The sequence below is a fragment of the Leucopleurus acutus genome (assembly GCF_964270905.1).
Source record: "Leucopleurus acutus genome assembly, chromosome: 10".
NCBI lineage: Eukaryota > Metazoa > Chordata > Mammalia > Artiodactyla > Delphinidae > Leucopleurus > Leucopleurus acutus.
In genome coordinates, this window is record NC_139153.1 from 2,857,039 (window position 1) to 2,873,260 (window position 16,222).

At 62.4% G+C, this 16,222-nt stretch overlaps 1 protein-coding gene across 2 annotated transcripts in view; it reads right to left on the reverse strand.

Annotated features, from left to right (window-relative positions):
- Positions 1–2,286: 2,286 nt before the first annotated feature.
- Positions 2,287–16,222, reverse strand: part of IQSEC1 (IQ motif and Sec7 domain ArfGEF 1) — a 64,284-nt gene continuing 50,348 nt past the window's right edge. The window contains exons 7-14 of one of the 2 annotated variants that reach the window (XM_082848242.1): positions 15,413–15,552; positions 14,955–14,984; positions 13,840–13,965; positions 12,939–13,038; positions 10,542–10,703; positions 9,530–9,706; positions 4,066–4,115; positions 2,287–2,939 (exon numbers count right to left, since the gene is read on the reverse strand). In XM_082848242.1, coding sequence (XP_082704368.1) covers positions 2,400–2,939; positions 4,066–4,115; positions 9,530–9,706; positions 10,542–10,703; positions 12,939–13,038; positions 13,840–13,965; positions 14,955–14,984; positions 15,413–15,552 — 1,325 coding nt within the window. In that variant the 3' untranslated portion in view covers positions 2,287–2,399. The remainder of the gene's footprint in view (positions 2,940–4,065; positions 4,116–9,529; positions 9,707–10,541; positions 10,704–12,938; positions 13,039–13,839; positions 13,966–14,954; positions 14,985–15,412; positions 15,553–16,222) is intronic. The other variant, XM_082848243.1, reaches the window with a different exon arrangement.

Genomic DNA, 16,222 nt, shown 5'->3' on the forward strand with positions numbered 1-16,222 from the left:
GCTCTGTTTCCATCAGTGACTGCCCTTCGGGAAGGGCGACCTGGTGTCAATCAGCCTGCCTGCATCTTTTCTGGAACAACCTGGAGTTTACAGTTAGATCCTACGATTGGTACAGAGGGTGAAGAAAAGCCGACATACTTAATATGTTATCACTTTACTTCAACTATTTGTCAACAGTAACACTGAGAGAGTTTGCAAATACACAGAACACAAAGTGTGGCCTCGTGCCTGACGCCAGAGGACATGCAGTACAATTCGATTGTTCCTTGTCATCACAACGCCCTTTAAACCACAAGACAGAGAACGCCTCGGGAGTGGGACTCTGGAGGGAAACCAAGGAGTTTCGGGGTCCGCGGAACCGGGGAGCCTCCCACCAGCCCGGCCTGGACCAAATCAGACACGCCCGTGCTTTTCGTTTCCCTCTTTCTGAGCAGATGAGAGAGAAGGATGACACGGACGGGAAGATAAAGGCGGGCAGGTTAAAGTCACACTTCTTTCAAAAAAGGAAAAAAAAAAACCCGAAAAAGCTAAACTCTAGATTGCTGTACTTGCTCTCTATGGAGATTAACAAAGTGCTCGGTTTGCAGGTTTGCTGGTTTGGTGACCTGGACGATGCGACAAAGGGGGCGGTGGGCGGGCAGAGCCCCGGCCGCCGCCAGGGTGGGCCCCCCTCCGTCGTCCCGCTGCCGCCTGTCCAGAGCCCCGCGCCCGCGGAGTCCCGCGCCAGCTTCGCCCTTTCTGGAAGAGCTCCCTGCCCGGCAGGTGCCGGGGGCGATCCTCGGGTCCACGGCTTAGGAGCACAGCACTGGCTGCTGCAGTGGCTCGAAGGGCTGAAACTACAAAGTACGGCCCGTGGGTGACTCAGGCACAGAACCAGGCGCGTGCGGCGCCAGCCCCGGGGGAGCGGATGGTGTCACCACAACATGGAAGCGACAAGAGCACAGCGGAGAGTCATGTGATGCCCCGGCAGCCGCCTGACCGTGAGGAGGTGGCGGGGCCGCACTGGCGGGGCCGGGCACTCGTCGGCTGGGGTCAGATGGGCCACGGCGATGACACGGGGGTCGTGCTAGCACACGGCCACATGGAATCACGATGATCACGGCCACCACTCAGAAAACAAAACGGGAAACACACACACCGCCCTGGGCTGCTAAACGCTAAGAGAAGCCTTCGGGTTCCCGGGCGTCTGCCTGCTGCGGTTGGAAACAGGATGAGGGAGCTATGGTGCTGGGGACACAGGATGAGTTGGTCGTTTTCATGTTGGAGATGAATACCTCGGCCGTGTATGGGGCCCCCCGCAGAGGGCTCTGAATGAGTGTGCATTAAATCAAATGCATACAGAAGAAACATGGATCATGGAAATTCACAGTTATTGCAGCCATTAAAGTGTCTAAGAATCTGTAACCAATAGTCCAAGGCAACCAGTTCTTAACTAGCTGTCTCGAGTTGCTACTGTAGCGTTTACTGCATTTTATCTATTTGCTTACCTGAAATAACAGAGCAGTTATAATACTGATTACTTATGTTAGTCTTCTGTTAATAAAATAAGGATTTATACAAAGCAATATCGGACTTTTAAAACAGTTAGATGCTATGTTACTTGGCACAGTTAGTAATGATCGTGGAAAGATTTCCGCCAGTCCTAGGGGGGCTTCTCTTCTTTTTATGAAAATACGGAAGAATATGAATTTCGTCCCTAGCATTTAAGTTTTTGGTCTACCCTCTCACACGTTTGTCTAAGGTACTGTCTTCCTATCAGGTAAGTGGAGCTCCTTGTAAAGTCTATATTGCTAATTTCGTGGACTGAAACGTTTGCCTTTCACACACAAATACTACCTATACAGTATATATATATATATTTATATATTTATATATTTATATTATATAAAGTTTACTTACGTATTTTCATCAACCATATCAGGTCTACTTAATTTTTGCCCATTGTCAATAAAAGAGCAATAATGCAGCAAGTTTTGGGTTTTTTGTTTGGTTCTGTCTCTGGTTTTTTGTGTCGTCTCTTCTTTTCCTAGGCTGGGTTCTCATCTGCGTGTATAGTGAGGGAGCAGAGAGCTGAGGGCTGCAGGTGGGGGGTCGGGGCGGGGAGCTCAACATCTACTTGGCCGGCGGCACTGTTTCAGGGCTGATGGTGGCCGAGGCCCACCTCCCGGGCTGAGGTGGATGGAGCCCGGGGCGCCACCACTAAATGAAACTGGGGGCGGGGGGGGGGGTTTGTTCCCTGTGACACAAGCCCCGGGGCTTGGGGGGCTCCATCCGGGCCGGGAGCAGACGGGGAGGTGGAAACAGAAAGTGCTCCGGGGCTGGTCTGGGGCCGCCACCCCTGGGCGCGCCTGTGTGGTGTGCACTTGCTCTGAGGGGCCCGGGACCCCCGCCCAGGCTGTCTACACAATTGTGCTGATGCCGCTGGGTTTGGCCTTGCTGCTGGGGAGGGGTGGCGGGGCAGGGGGCTGCCCGTGGTGGTGCACGGCATGGCCCACGTGGCCCGGGTGGCCGACGTGGGCCGAGGGCAGCGGCGGGTGGCTGTGCGCGTGGGCCCCGTAGGCGGGCTGCCCCCCATGGGGGCCGTGGTGGTACTGGTGTGCGTGCTGGATGTGCTGGGGCGGGTGGTAGTGGTGGTGGTGATGGTAGGGGGGCGGGTTCTGCTGGAGGGGGCAGTACTGGCCGTGATGCCCGTGCACTGGTGCCTGCAAGGGGCCTTCCGTGGGCCCCTGGGGGTGGCCGGGCGAGGGATGAGGCGGGTGGGGGGGCGGCTGGGGAGGGGCTGGGGGCAAGTGGGCCTGGGGAGGGGGCTTCCCTCTCTTACTCCCAAATAGGGAGCCCAGGAGGGAGGAGGAGTTGGGCATGGCCTGGTGTGGGCGAGATGGACAGTCTCGTGTTGATGCAGCTCTCCGGCGCATGTGAGGACTGCTAATGATGGACCCCTAAAAAGGAAATTCATAGAAACCAAAATTAAAAGAGCTTAGAGCACTTACATCAGAATGATTCTTAAGAAATGTCAAAAAAAAGGTCGCCCACTGACTGCTAAGCCTTAGTTCAACTCGCTAGCCGCAGAGGCCGGGCCGTGTGAGGCTGGACTCAGGCGCCACCTCCAGACACTGCCGTGCAGGTCGGCTGGGGGGGCCAGGAGGGGGCCTTCGGGGAGAAAGGTTGTGGGGGGGGACGCAGCCGCTGCGGGTCAAAGTTGACCTCTGCTCTTGGCCCGATGAGCACCCTGTTGCCGGAGGCGGCCGGAGCTTTGAGATCAGAACCGTGTGTCTGCGGGTGTGTGTAAGTGGCGTGTGCTGGGTAGGGCGGGGCGGGCGAGCTGCGTGCAGGGGAAGGGCCGGTCCTGCCGCCTCCTGCCCTAAGCTCTCCTGGGTCCTCTCAACGTCCGAGGGCGTGTGCTCTGCCTGTGCCGGTCCCGAGGTTTCTGGGGAGGTGGTGAGGGGGACAGGTGGGGCTGGGCACCACCTAGGCATTTCACTGCGGCTACCTACTGCCAACCAAACACGGGAAAGGAAGGAAACAGAAAGGTCTGCAAGCTGAGGTTAGATGTGAACAGGGATATCGAGATGGCTGGAGGATGAATGAAATCTCATGAAATCCACACTGAATTCCTCTCGCTCTCATGGCTCTCCTCCCCCGAGCTAGCTGAGCAATTCCGTGGTGCCCTGACTGCAGACACACAGCAATCGAACCTCCAGGAAGGAAGCGATGGGGATGGCGGAGCATGGAAGTCCCGAGGTGGCAGAACCCGACAGCGAGGGGGCGGGGGAGGGTGCCCGGCGGCCGCCGCCTCCGGCCCAGGATGAGTGGGAAGCCGGGGTGTTAACCATGCTCGGGACCGCGGGGATGGGTTAGGCGGAGACTAAACCACAACATCCAGACCCACCCCCTCGGTTGCAGCGCAAACAAGCGGTGAGGGGCATGGGAACGCCAGGCGGGCGGCATGCGCGGACGAGGCAGGCGGGGGGTCTGAGCCTCTGTGCAGAAGGGGAGGAGGAGCAAAACAAAAAGACACCAGGAGGCGACACACGACAGCCAGCTGGACGGGGGCTTCCGACTTACTTCCACATTGCTCTCTAGCGATCCCGCACTGCTGCGACGCCCTCGCTTCCCTGCCCAGAACATGCAATACCACAGGTTAGACGCGACACGGGGCGGGGCGCTGCCGCCGGATGGCCCGGGGGAGCCGGTGGCAGGGCAGTAATGAGTTAACAAGACAATGGGGTTCTCAAAAAGCAAAAAAAAAAAAAAAAAAAAAAAAAAAAAAAAATCTTTTTCAACCAGCCCAACTTTAACCCCCTCTCCGGGACCGGGAGCCTGGGGGGAGGGGCCTCCGGGGGGCTGGGGTGGGCACACAGGCCCGGCTGACCCCGAGCTCCAGGGGGCCTCAGCCGCCTGCCCGCGGGGACGGGCAAGGGCAGCTCCTCCCACAGCTAAGACGAGCTAAGCGTGGTCCTGCCCGGCCTGACCTTCGGTGGATTTCACATACGTATGTATGGACATACGCACGCACACGCACACACATCTGCCTCCCCGGCTGCTGGTGGGCCTGACGGTTAGGAGACTAAACTGCACATCCTCTTTCTCCTGGTGGAGCAGAGGGGCAGTACCCTGGGGCCGTGTTTGGTTTGTGCAGTGTCTGGCCAGGGACAGGGATGCTGGGACTTCCTCCCAGCCCAGGGCCTGGAGTCCTCTGTGGGCACGGCCCACTGGGACGCCACACGCGTTCTCCAGTCGTGAGCCCTCACTGCCAACGCCTCTGTGTCCCCCGCACATGGCATGTAGCAGGCACGCAACCTGTGTTGGCTGTGCCAGAGGAGACTGAGTCTTCCTCTTGGTTCTGGACGTCCAGCGCCCGCCCTGGCCCCTGCAGGTCCCCCGGACGACTTCTCCAGGCATTTCTGCAGGACACCAAGGCTGAGGCAGAGAAGGGGCTCCAAGACGTTCTTGCAGCTTCCACCTGTGCAGGCCTGGCCAAGCCCCACAGTGCAGGACAGGTGTCGCTCTGTCCACACCAGGAGGAGACGGAAGCTCTGGCCGATGGACTGACCGGCTCAGTCCCCACAGTGAGCAGGTTCACACCGTGTCTGCCCGTCCACCTGAGGCGGGAAATCTTGGCCACTCTGCCTTCTGAGCTGGACCCGGGCTGGACCCAGAAGCCTGGAAGATGGAAGTTGCTGCCTCGCGCCGCCCTGTGGCCCACAACCCGGACCCACGCTGGGTGCAGAGGGTGTGTCTGGATCCTTCCGGCCTCATGGTGGCAGCTGCGCGTGCCTGGGACAGGCCCTCGGGCCTGGGCTCACGACGGCAGGCTCAGGGGAGCTCCGATGACTTTGCCTTGCCTGCTGACCCCCAAACCTGAGTTCCAGCTGGGAGCCTGGGGTCCACTGAAGGCCGTGCTGGACCCCGGCCTCAGAGCCCACTCGGAACTGCGCCACAGAGCGGATGAGGTTGCTGAAGACCACGGACCACCGGGCGGGAACTGGCCCTCGTTCCCAGCTGAAAATGACCCTTCCCTTCCTCCTCTTTCCGCCGGTATGAGAAGAGGGGTGACCTTTCCTTCCTGCCTTCGGTCCCAACACGGTGGCCCGGGGACATGGAACAGAATTAGAGTCCAGCCTCCAGAAGGGGGGCTCTGCAGCTGGAGGGGTGACCCTACCTGGCACGCCGTCCACTCTTTGCCTCAGTTTCCACATCTGTCCACTAGGCATGGCCCCTGCTCCCTGGGATGGCTATGCTCAGACCTCTGCTGTCCTCGGGGTGCCTCTATCTGCACTCTAGCCTCTATAAGGCTGGGGACACTCCTCTGACTAAGGACCAGGGACAGAGAGGGAAGACAGAGGCCCCGCCGGGCTGGCAGCGTGCTCCAGCCGGCCTGCTTCTCCCAACAGGACTGGGCCGGGCCCGGGGCTGGGGGCTGCGGCTTCATATGCTGCCCCCGCTGGAGCTGAACAGGCCCCCCCTCCTGCCCACGTGGGCCAAGGCTCAGGAGAGCTCTAACTTGGATGTCTTGGAGTGATTCTGAGTTTCTCAGACTTCACCTTTTCAACTTCTCAGCTCCGCAGGAGATACGGGATGTCCCCGCAGGAGTCCTCTGCACTCCAGTCCCAGGCACAGCCGTGGACACCTGCCCACGGCAGACGCACGTGTGGGTGTTTGCACACCTGCATACCGCCTACTGACGGAGGAGGAGCCGGGCCAGCTGCTCCCACTCACGTATCCCCACCACTCCTTCCTTGCCTGCCTGTTTGGGGGTCCCCCCCAACCATCTCCAGATCCTGCACAAGCCTCAGGTGAGCCCTGCCCCAGCTGGCGCCTCTCGAGGGCCAGAGCAGGCCCTGCCAGCCCGGCCACGGACAGCTTGGGAGCCACATCCAGACGGGGCGTCCAGTGCGGCTCTTCCCAGCATTCCTGGCTTCTCAGCGTTGGGACAGCAGGCAGACAGGGCTCTGCCCGAGGCCTCGCACCATGGCCCTGGCAACGCTGAGGGTGACAACAGCCAGCACGCGGGCCGGGCCCCACCCCCGACGCTCTGTGGGTATTGACTCTCACAGATTCTGGAGGGCAGCGCTAGTCCCACCTGCATCTGGGGAACCCAGGCCCAGAGGTGTAACTCGACCGGGGCCCGGAGCCAAAGACCCCGGAATCGGTGTGCTGCGCGGCCCTCTGATGGGCTCTGCTTGGAAGGCCACCCCGAGCGTGGCCCCCACCCCAGGAGAGGCAGCCGCTGGCCCACTGGCTGCTACACATGTGGAGCGCCCATCGTGGGACAGCAGGGGCTGCTTTGGAAACTGGCCGCCAGGAGCCGCCAGCTCTTCCCCAACAGGTGCAAGACGTGGCAGTCTTCCAGTTGTGACCCGGGGAACGAAAGCAGACCCCGCGGGCCCGGGAGATGTCCTCTCCGTGGGGACTGGTGTTGGGCAGCTCGGCTGGTGAGGGGCTGGGGGCCTCGGGGTCCGTGGACAGTGTCCACTGTGACTTGACTGATCTGCGGCAGGAGCTAAGACTCAGTAGTCGCACCTGTGTCAGAGGTCCTTGTGGGTCCTTGATCTCAGGCTGGCAGGGCTCTGGTGCCACTGAGGCGAGCAGGGGGCCCAGCTGAAGGAAGACCACGTGGAGACAGGGGGCGAGGCCTCGCAGCTCAGCAGGGGGGCCGGGCTGGGGGCCAGGCACCCCCCCCGCCACCTCTAGGAAAGTCTGCCGCCCCTCTCTTCCTGGGCCGTCAAACCACGACTGCCTCCCAGATCCCAGAGGCTAGTACCGGGCCGAGGGCACATCCCCGGGTGCTGTCTCCTGGATGGATGTGTGGTCGCAGGTCTGGGGCAGCTGCTCTGGGAGCGATGACAAGCCGGCTGCTGGGCGTCACTGTCCCTGAGCCTCACCTCTTCCCGACAAGCCCATCTCGGCTGGGGCACGGCGGGTGCGGGAGAGCTTCGCCCCGACCCAGTCCAGCACATAGGGGCATGTCTCCGGCATGTTCCGGCAGGCAGCTGGCATTGGCCCGCCTTCCTCTGGAGGTCGCAGGGGGGCTGTCCCGGCCTGGGGCTTTGGCGGTCATCGGGGCTCAGACACCCACCTCACCGCCCCTCTCACCTCTGGTGCAGGGGGCGCTTTCCCGGGGATTCTCTTCATGGTGCTTTAGGACCTGAGAGGACTCGCTGCCTGGAGTCCTTCTCGGCTCAGAATCCCCAAACAAAAATGGCAACGGTAACGATAAACAGAAATCAGCCAGACCTCGGAGCTCCGCCCTTCACACGGCCATGCACCCGGGCACGCGGCTCTGTCTGGCCCCTAAGCAGAGAGTGGACGGCTGAGGCCCTGGAGTGGCTGCGCTGAGGCCACTGCTACCCGAGGGGGCTGGGCAGGACCCAGAGAGGCCAGAACCTGCCCCACTGCACAAACTCAAACACGGGCCCTGGGCCCCCAGCCTGCAGAGGCCCCGAGCAGTCTGGTTACGATTAGCTGGGTGTAACAAGCCACGGGGAAAACCAGTGGTTCTCAACCACGGCAATTCTGCCAACCAGGGGTGGTATTTCTCCCCCAGAGGGCACCTGGCAATTTGGGGGGACATCACTGGTTGTCACGACTGGGGGGTGTTACTGGCATCTAGTGGGCAGAGGCCAGGGACGCTGCTAAGCGTCCTGCACAGAGCAGTCCCCACGGCCAGGAATGATCTGGCCCAAGATGTCAGCAGAGCCGGGGTTGAGAAGCCCTGCTTGACTCGCTCACGCTGGCCATGCAATTCGGATTTTCACTATGGAAAAAAAAAATGACAAGACAGAAACAAAGAAAAAAATCCAACTCAAAAAAAAGAAAAGAAAAAGAATTCTGGGAAATGAATAAGCTGAAGGGAGGGATGGGGTCATCAGCAGCTTCTCTACGGGGCCCAGAGCTGGTCAAGCGGTGATGCCTGAGGCCGGGGGCGTGGGTGAGGCCCTGGTGGGGAGGGGTCCGCTGGGCCCTGGAGAGGAGGAGGCCGGTCTCAGCCTGAGAGGGTCTTCGCCAGCAGAGCCGCGGTTACGTCAGGCTCCTGCGGCTGGGACAGCTGGGGCCTCGGGGTGGGAGCCTGGGGTCCTGGCACAGCCACGTGCCCCCGTGTCCGGCTCCCTCTGCTCCGCCGCAGCCCCTGAGCTTCCTCATGGGAGAAGCTGCCTGGCTAGATACACCTGGGGGGGGGCTGAAGAGCCACCGGCGTGCATCCCCTCACCCCGTGGCTCCTGGCTCCTCCGACCAACGGCGCTGGCAGGCAAAGCAGGCTGCAGCAGCGCTCCCCTCCACCACCCCCCCCCCCCCCCCGCCAGCCGAGGTCAGGCAGGGCCGCCAGCAGAAGCTCCCTGCTCACTGATGCTCCACGCACGGCCCCCGCGCCAGGAAACCTGGGCGGCTCGAGGGGTGCTGCTTGCTTGCACGCACGCTAAGAGGCTGGCAGCGAATCAAACACACACAGAAACAAAGAAACAACGAGAATCACGTTTCCGCCAGGGCTTTCCCCTGATGTCCCAGGGCCAGGCATGGCCGCGTCTCTGGCCTGGACGGAGGCCTGGGTTTCCCAGGAAGGGAGACCTCTGTGGGGAAAGCAAGACCTGGGACAGTAGGAGACGGGGTCCCAGACACAGCAGCAAGGGCTTCACTCCATCTCATTCACCAGCGTGAAGCACAGGGACGGGGCAGCACAGAGTACAGGGGACACACCCATCAGCGGGGCCCGACTCACTCTGCACGAGAGCAAACTTCAGAAAACAAATAAGAGAATAGGATAAATAAGCAAGGGAGACCAGGGCTAACCTCCCGGCTGTCCTGCCTGTAACCATTCGGCCCCGTTTCCTTTGGCCTTTGGGGGACACCCTCTCCGCGTGGCCACATGCTGCTGTGGTTTGGGGACGGCCACCCAAGTGAGCTCCGTCCGAGCCCCTCCACTGTCCGAGCCTCCAACACAGCCCCTTCCGGCCGACGCAAGCCCCGCCGGCCACGGGCGGCCGAGTCCCGCGTGCGCTGGGTAGGGGGCGGCCCTGGGCCCGGCTCTTACCCGCTTCTGAGAGGTCGCGCAGGGAGCTGCTGAGGGCGCTGCGCTTGAGGCCCTCGCCGCTGGCATAGCTGTCATCCAGGCAGGCCCGACTCAGTGTCCCGCCGCCCGGCTCCTTTTTGAGGCTGGAGCACTGGGACATGCTGGGTCGCATGACGCCCTTCTGCTTCTCGAGCTCCGCTGGAACAGAGCCCGAGGGGCCCAGTGAGGGGAGGATGGCCCCCAGCCAAGGGTGGCTTGGAGAGGGCAAGGGGCTGGGCCCCCCCCCGGAGGGCAACGCAGACGACTCGGGGGGCCCTCTGCTCAGGGTGGCACCGGGCTGAGCCGCCACCTCCTTCCAGGGGGCAAGTGAGGGGCAAGGTCGTCTGGGAAAGGGCAGGAGCGACGGCACCTGTGACCAAAGGGGCTGAAAGGAGACCCCGGAAAGGAGGCTGGAGAGGCCAGAGTGCCCGAGGTCTGCAGGAAGGTCAGTCACTTTCCTAGGAGGTGGATTTGCCCGCGTCTGGAGCGGAGTTAACCCGGCCTGGCTGTGGATGGAGGCCAGGGGTGGGGGCACCCATGCACCTCCAGGAATGAGGCTTAGAGCCAGGAGAAGCGGGGGTACCATCGGCTTTAATGAAAACCAGGGGATGGCCCTAGCCCTGACCCCTCCGGGTGGTCGGGTGCCGAAGACACAAATACCAACCATGCTCAAGTGCAGAGGGCTCAGGTCCAGGGCTCTGGACACGGGGTGACCATGGCTCCGAGAGGCCCCCCCTCAGGGCACACGATGTAGTTCCCCGGGCAGGACAGGCCTGGGCCTTGGAAGCCCGGCTCCCACCCAGAGACCCCTGCCCACCCCTCCTTCCTCTGTGCCGCCTCCCGTGACCTGGGCAGGTGGGCTGCCTGGTCACGTGGCCGTCTCACCTCTGGGCTTACAGAGTCACTGCAACCTGGCCCCTCACCACTGTCTTGGCCCCCAGATGGGAGGCCACGCCTGCACCCTGCAGGCCCCCGCCGGGCACCCGTGACTTACTCTCTATCCTGTGCTTTTCCATCTCCTGCACCTCCGCGATGGACTCCCGCAGGTCATCAGTGAATTTCTTCCGGTCTTGAGGATTGGGAGCGTTAAAGTTTATTAGCACTTTGATGTCTGCTCCGGGGACGGCGGATGTGAGCCGGATGCCGTTGGGGTAGTCTGCAGAAGAGGAGGAGAGCGCGGGCCTCAGGGCGGGCCCTGCCACCTCCCTTCTGGCTGGCAAAGGACCAGCGGGTCTCCATGCAGCCGGGGTGTGGGAGCACGCTGAGGCCAGGCTCCCAGAGGACGCATCCCTCCAGGGAGGAGAGGCTTCACGGTGCAGCCCGGAGGGACCACCAGGCAGTCTCTGCCTCCCGACCTGGGTCTGTGTTTGCTCCGTGTTCAAGTCGAGGGCAGATCCGACTGATCTGAGGCAAAGCCAGGGCCCTCGTTCTTCCCCACCGGAAGGGCGTGGAGCCTGGACCCTTTAGGTCAGGATCCTTGGTCACTCGGCCAGGCGCCGAGCCTGGGAGGAGGGGAAGGTGGTGTCCCAGCTGGGGGACAGTCTTATCCAGTCGCTTGGGACTCTTCTGTCCTCTCCCCACTGGTCTCCAGGCCACCAGCTCCCTTGGGGTACACTGTGGGCACCCCACACCCAACAGAGCCTTCTGCTCAGACCTGCCCGGTGCCTCCTCCGTGCTCTCGGGGTCTCTGGGGCTTTGGCGTACCGGCAGCCTCTCTCCTCAGTGGGAATCGAGCATCCACCACTGAGTGTATGAAGGTTCTTGGCCCAAACACCAATCCCACCACGGTTCAGACCCGGGTCAGGGCGGGGACCTCAAACGCCTAGAGGCCTGTGTGGGTTTCCTCAATGCAGGAAGCGGGCAGGGTAAGACTGCGGCTGCTGACTCTGTGGAGGGTGTGCAGCCCGCTACTGCCCGCCATCCGCCCAAACCTAGCTTTACAAGAAGAGCCACGGATACCTGAGCCTTATGGGAAGATGTTAGTATGAGCTCAACGAATTTAAAATAAAGTTCAAATATAACATAACTGAGCTGCGACCGACCAGGGGCTGCCAGCTTGAGACCCCGGGTGCGAGGCATGTCCTACAGAAGGTTGGGGTCGGCTCTCACTAGCACTGCCTCCAGGGCTGAGGGCTGAGCCCTGGGAACCTGAAAGTGGTCTGGGCGCGGCCTCTGCAAAGGACTCAGTGTGCCCGGGCCACTGCTGAGTGGTCACTACCACCGCCACCCCTTCCAAGAGGGGCCTGCCGGCCAGGACAGTGCGCATGGCACCAGCCCCCCTGGTGCTGCCTGGGAGAAACCAAGGCAAGGCCGGCCTTCCGGCCTGGGGTGGAGTGATGGCGGGGCCTGCATCCTGAGCTCCTCATGGGCACGTGAGAAAAGAGGAGGAGCTGGCAGGTCCAGTCCCGTTTAGCACAGAGAAGCCCTCAGGCCCTGTGTTTTGGGATGGCCCAGCCACAGGTCCCTGGCACCTTTCAACCTGCAGAGGCAAGGCGGACGGGACAGGACCGCGGGACCTTGCTGCTGGACACGCCCCGACGCTCCATTGTGGCGGCCCTTCCCTTGGCTCCTCCGGAACATGGGGGGCAGCAGGACGCCCCCCACCCCACCCCAGGAGCACTGGCTCAGCCTGCAGCTCGAGGTCCTCCGACAGGGAGGGGACAGAGAGGGAGAGAGGAAAAGGGAAGGGCGTGGGTGGCGGGAAGGAACAAGCCCGAAAGGACCCGTCAGCGGGGTTGCAGGGGCGGCCAGCTCCCCCCTCCAGGATCCCCAGGCCCAGGACCCACTCACACCCAAAGGCCTAAACAAGCACCGCCCCTGGGCCACGGGCTGTCCTGGCCTTTATGTGAACGGCCTCATCTCATCCTGAGGCAGGCACTACCATCACCCCATCGATGGACCAAGGGAACCGGGCCGGAGAGGTCCAACAGCCAGAACACATGGCGCTGAAACCTGAGCGGATGGACCGGGGGGCTCTGCTCGTGACCTCTGCCTGCAGTCTCTCCGGCACGACCCTCACCTGATTGTTTGGCCATATCTGTATATCACCTGTGCCATTCACTCGATGTTTTCCTATCAACATTTTATCACTCTGCACTAAATTTAAAAATCTTATCACCTTCAAGAAGTAACGGTAAAAGTAAACCCGATGAGTCCTACATACAATGATACTGAATTCTCCCTGGTTACCCCCAGCCGGCAACCTGCCCTCTGCTGGGAAAGTGGGAATTAGAACACCGGAGAGGCCGCCCTGGGGTCGTCCCTGATGGAGCCAGGAGGAAGAAGAGGGGACGGCGGAGGAGAGCTTCCTCGCTACACGGATGGACCAAGTGAGGCCGCCTCCTGCCACGGGGTGCAGACCATGTGCGGACGGGCCCAGGGACTCACTCACACTGGTTCTCGAAGAGTAGGACCTGCATGCCGTACAGGGAGAAGGACTGTCGGAAGCTGTACGTCACAGAGTTCTTCTTCTTCTGGAAGATCTTGGTGACCTGGGAGCAGCCAGAGACAGAGGCTGAGCCACTGGGCCCGCGCGGCCGGGAGCAGCCCTGGGCGCTCAGGACTCTAAGTGGACCCTCAGTTCAAGTTCTCCTGTGTGAGGACCCTCCTGCGGTTCCAAGGTCAGGAGGCCCGCGGGGCGGGGGAGGGCCGATACAGGGACGGACACTCACGCCCGACATCCCCATGCACGGCCCAAAGGCACCGTGAAACCCTCTGAGAGATGAGTTCTACAGAGAAGGACCCTGAGGCCAGAGGTCTGAAACGATCTGCTCAAGGTCAGGAACTCTGAAAGGACTTGAACCCACACGTCTAGATTCCAGTCTCAGGAACCCGAGAAGAGCAGCTGGTCCTCAGTCAGGTGGGGAAAGGGGATAGGGTCTCGGGCAAGAAGGGGGCCTGCAGGAGGCAAGAGCTCCGAAGGGCAGGCCCCCTGCTCCCTGAGGGAACATCTACATCTGTGCTACCTGTTTTGGGGCAAGAGCTCAACTTCCCTGTGGGGAGCCCACCTCTGCCATGTTCAGCCCATTAGTCCTGGGGCTGAGACCCAGGCCAGCGGGACAGCACCGCCCCCGCCTGGCCCCAGGGGCGGGCTTGGGCAGCAGCGAGACCTCTGCTCAGTCCCGGGAAGAGGATTCCCCCGCGGCCGAGGGGACAGGGTTAGGCCCGGACCTGCGGAGGCTGACTCTCCCTTCCTGGATGGGCCTGCCTGAGGTGGGAGCCCAGGCAGCCGACATGGGCGCAGCCGTTCTGGGGTCTGCACACCCAGCCCCTCACCCGTGGGGCCCACGTACCACCAGGAGGTCATTGAACAGGAAGATTTCTCGCTGGTGCAGCCCAAGCTTCTGGGGCTTATTTGGGTCTGGAACCTCGAAGAGCCGGCAGTAGCAGACCAGGCGCCGGTGTGGCAGTGAGAGCACCTGTGTGGAGGGGCGGCGTCAGCTCCACGCACCCGCGGGGACGAGGGACTCCCCCACCCTGCCCTCCCTCGGGCCTCCGGAGGCCCCTGCTCCAGGGAGACCGCCTTCCGACTCCTCTCAGCACTGGGCTCGTGGAGCCCCCGCCATGAACCACGCGTATCTTCTGAGCCCCCAAAGCACCTGTCATGTGCGCCCCAAGCCACACACATAGGAGGCTGCAGGGCCTGGGCTTCCCCGCCCCCGGGCCCTCCCTCCTGAAGGCTCTCAGCCCCGACAGCTGGGTCTGGAGGAGCCCTGCAGGGTCCCGAGCTGGCAGTCACCACCTCGAGGGGCTGGTCCCTGCCCTCTGCACACGCGGCCGTGGGCACACATGGCCCTACATGGGGCTGCTCTCCAGGCCCGAGCTCAGCGACCCACAGATGAGAGGGAGGGGACGTGGGCCCAGCCTGGTGCCCTCAGGGGGCAGCGCTGTCCGTAGCAGAGTGTGAGTGAGAAAGGAGGGCAGGACGCAGGGCTGGGGAGGTGGGCGAGGGCAGGTCAGGGGTCTCAGGCCAGGGGTCTCAGGCCTTCTGCAGGGGCAGCTGACCCCGCTGCCAGGGTGGGGTAAGGAGCAGACCACATGACGGCCAGCAGGCACACTACTGCCAGCCCTGGCGGCGAAAGGGACCCGAGAGGCACAGCGTGGGCTGCGTGGGGAGGGGGAGGCCTCAACGCCACACCAAGGTCATCTGTTCAGGTACAGGGTGTCGGGGCCGAGGGACAAGCGGGATCTCTGAGCTCAACCAGACAACACAGGAGGGGACCACCTGCTCCGGGCCTGACAGCACAACCCTCCCGCGTGCTCTCAGAGATCTGAGGTGGAGATAACTGTGAAAATCAAATTTCTTATGGCTCCGGAAATTAACTCATGCAGCCAGAACTGTGGGTCTGGGAGCCGCGAGCTGCGGGGGAGTGGGGATCACGGAAGGCGGAAGCCGAGGGGAACTCACACAGCCGAGCCCGTGGTGCAGGGATCCAATCTACAGGGGGAAGCAGTGAACAAACAAGAAGAGATGTTAATGTTCCAAATACACATCTGGACCCTGACAGAGACTCCGGGGAGACACCCCACCCACAGCGCCCCCCAGGGCGCCCCCAGCGGGCTCTGACGGGGAGCCCAGGCTGCCAGGGAGCCACTGCACAGCCCCGGCCATTGGTTTATTAAGAGCCTCAGATTCTCATCAAAGGGGACCCAGAGAGAAGGGCTGTGACTCCCTTAAAAAGCCCCAAACCTGACATAATCCACCAACCCCACCTGGAAGGGAACAGGTTCCAAAGGCACTGTGGCTACTGGCCAAAGCCGAGCCAGCAGGGCAGCCTGGGGTCACAGGGCGGGTGGGTCTTGGGCACCCCGGGCCTCACGCGGCGCCCCCCCCCCCCGCCCCCAGTGGGGACGGAGACCACCTACCGGCTTCTTCCCCACGATGAGCTTCTCCACCTTCTGCACCTGCGACACGTGGTCCTCGTTGGTCTCCAGCTCCCGCTTCCGGATCCGCTCGTAGATCCCGATCAGCATCTCCCGGGGGATGTCCTCCCCATCGTCCACGCCTGGTAGGGGACAGCGGCAGGGCTCACCCCAAGGCACCGGCTTCTAAACCAAATCCGGACAGCGGTCCCCCTGCCACTCCCCAGCTGAACCAAAGGCCTCCAGACCCACCGCAGCCGGCCCTGCCCCGTCCACCACACGTGTGCTCGGAGTTCCCGCACCAGGGACCAGGCTGGCACTGCCCCCGGATGAGTGTGCAGGGGCCTGTGCCACCTTGCAGCCACGCCCAGGGGGCTCAGCACACACGGCCCCGCTCAATCCCGGCCGCCGCCCCGTGGGGCGGTCACCGCTGTCCCCATTGCACCGACGGGCTGGCGGGGGCCTGGGGATGGGGCTGCCCGGCCCGCATCCTCACTTTGCCCCTTGTCGGCCTGAGTCATGGTCTCTCTGAGCTACGAGTCCTCTCCTCAGTGACACAGGTCACCAAGAGCACGGTGACTTTACAGGGACCAGGGCGGCTCAAGGGGTCACCCTCACACCCCTGACACGAGAGCTCAGGGGATCTGAGTGGCTGCTGTCCCAGTTCTGGGACTTGAAGCCGGGTCGCTCTGACAACAAGCTTGCGCCCTTTCTGCTGCACGGCCCCCAAAGTGCTGTCAGGAAGTCCCAGCCCCGCTCACGACAGAGACGCGAAGCGCCCCGCCCCCCGCCCTCTGGTACCGCTGCTGGAGG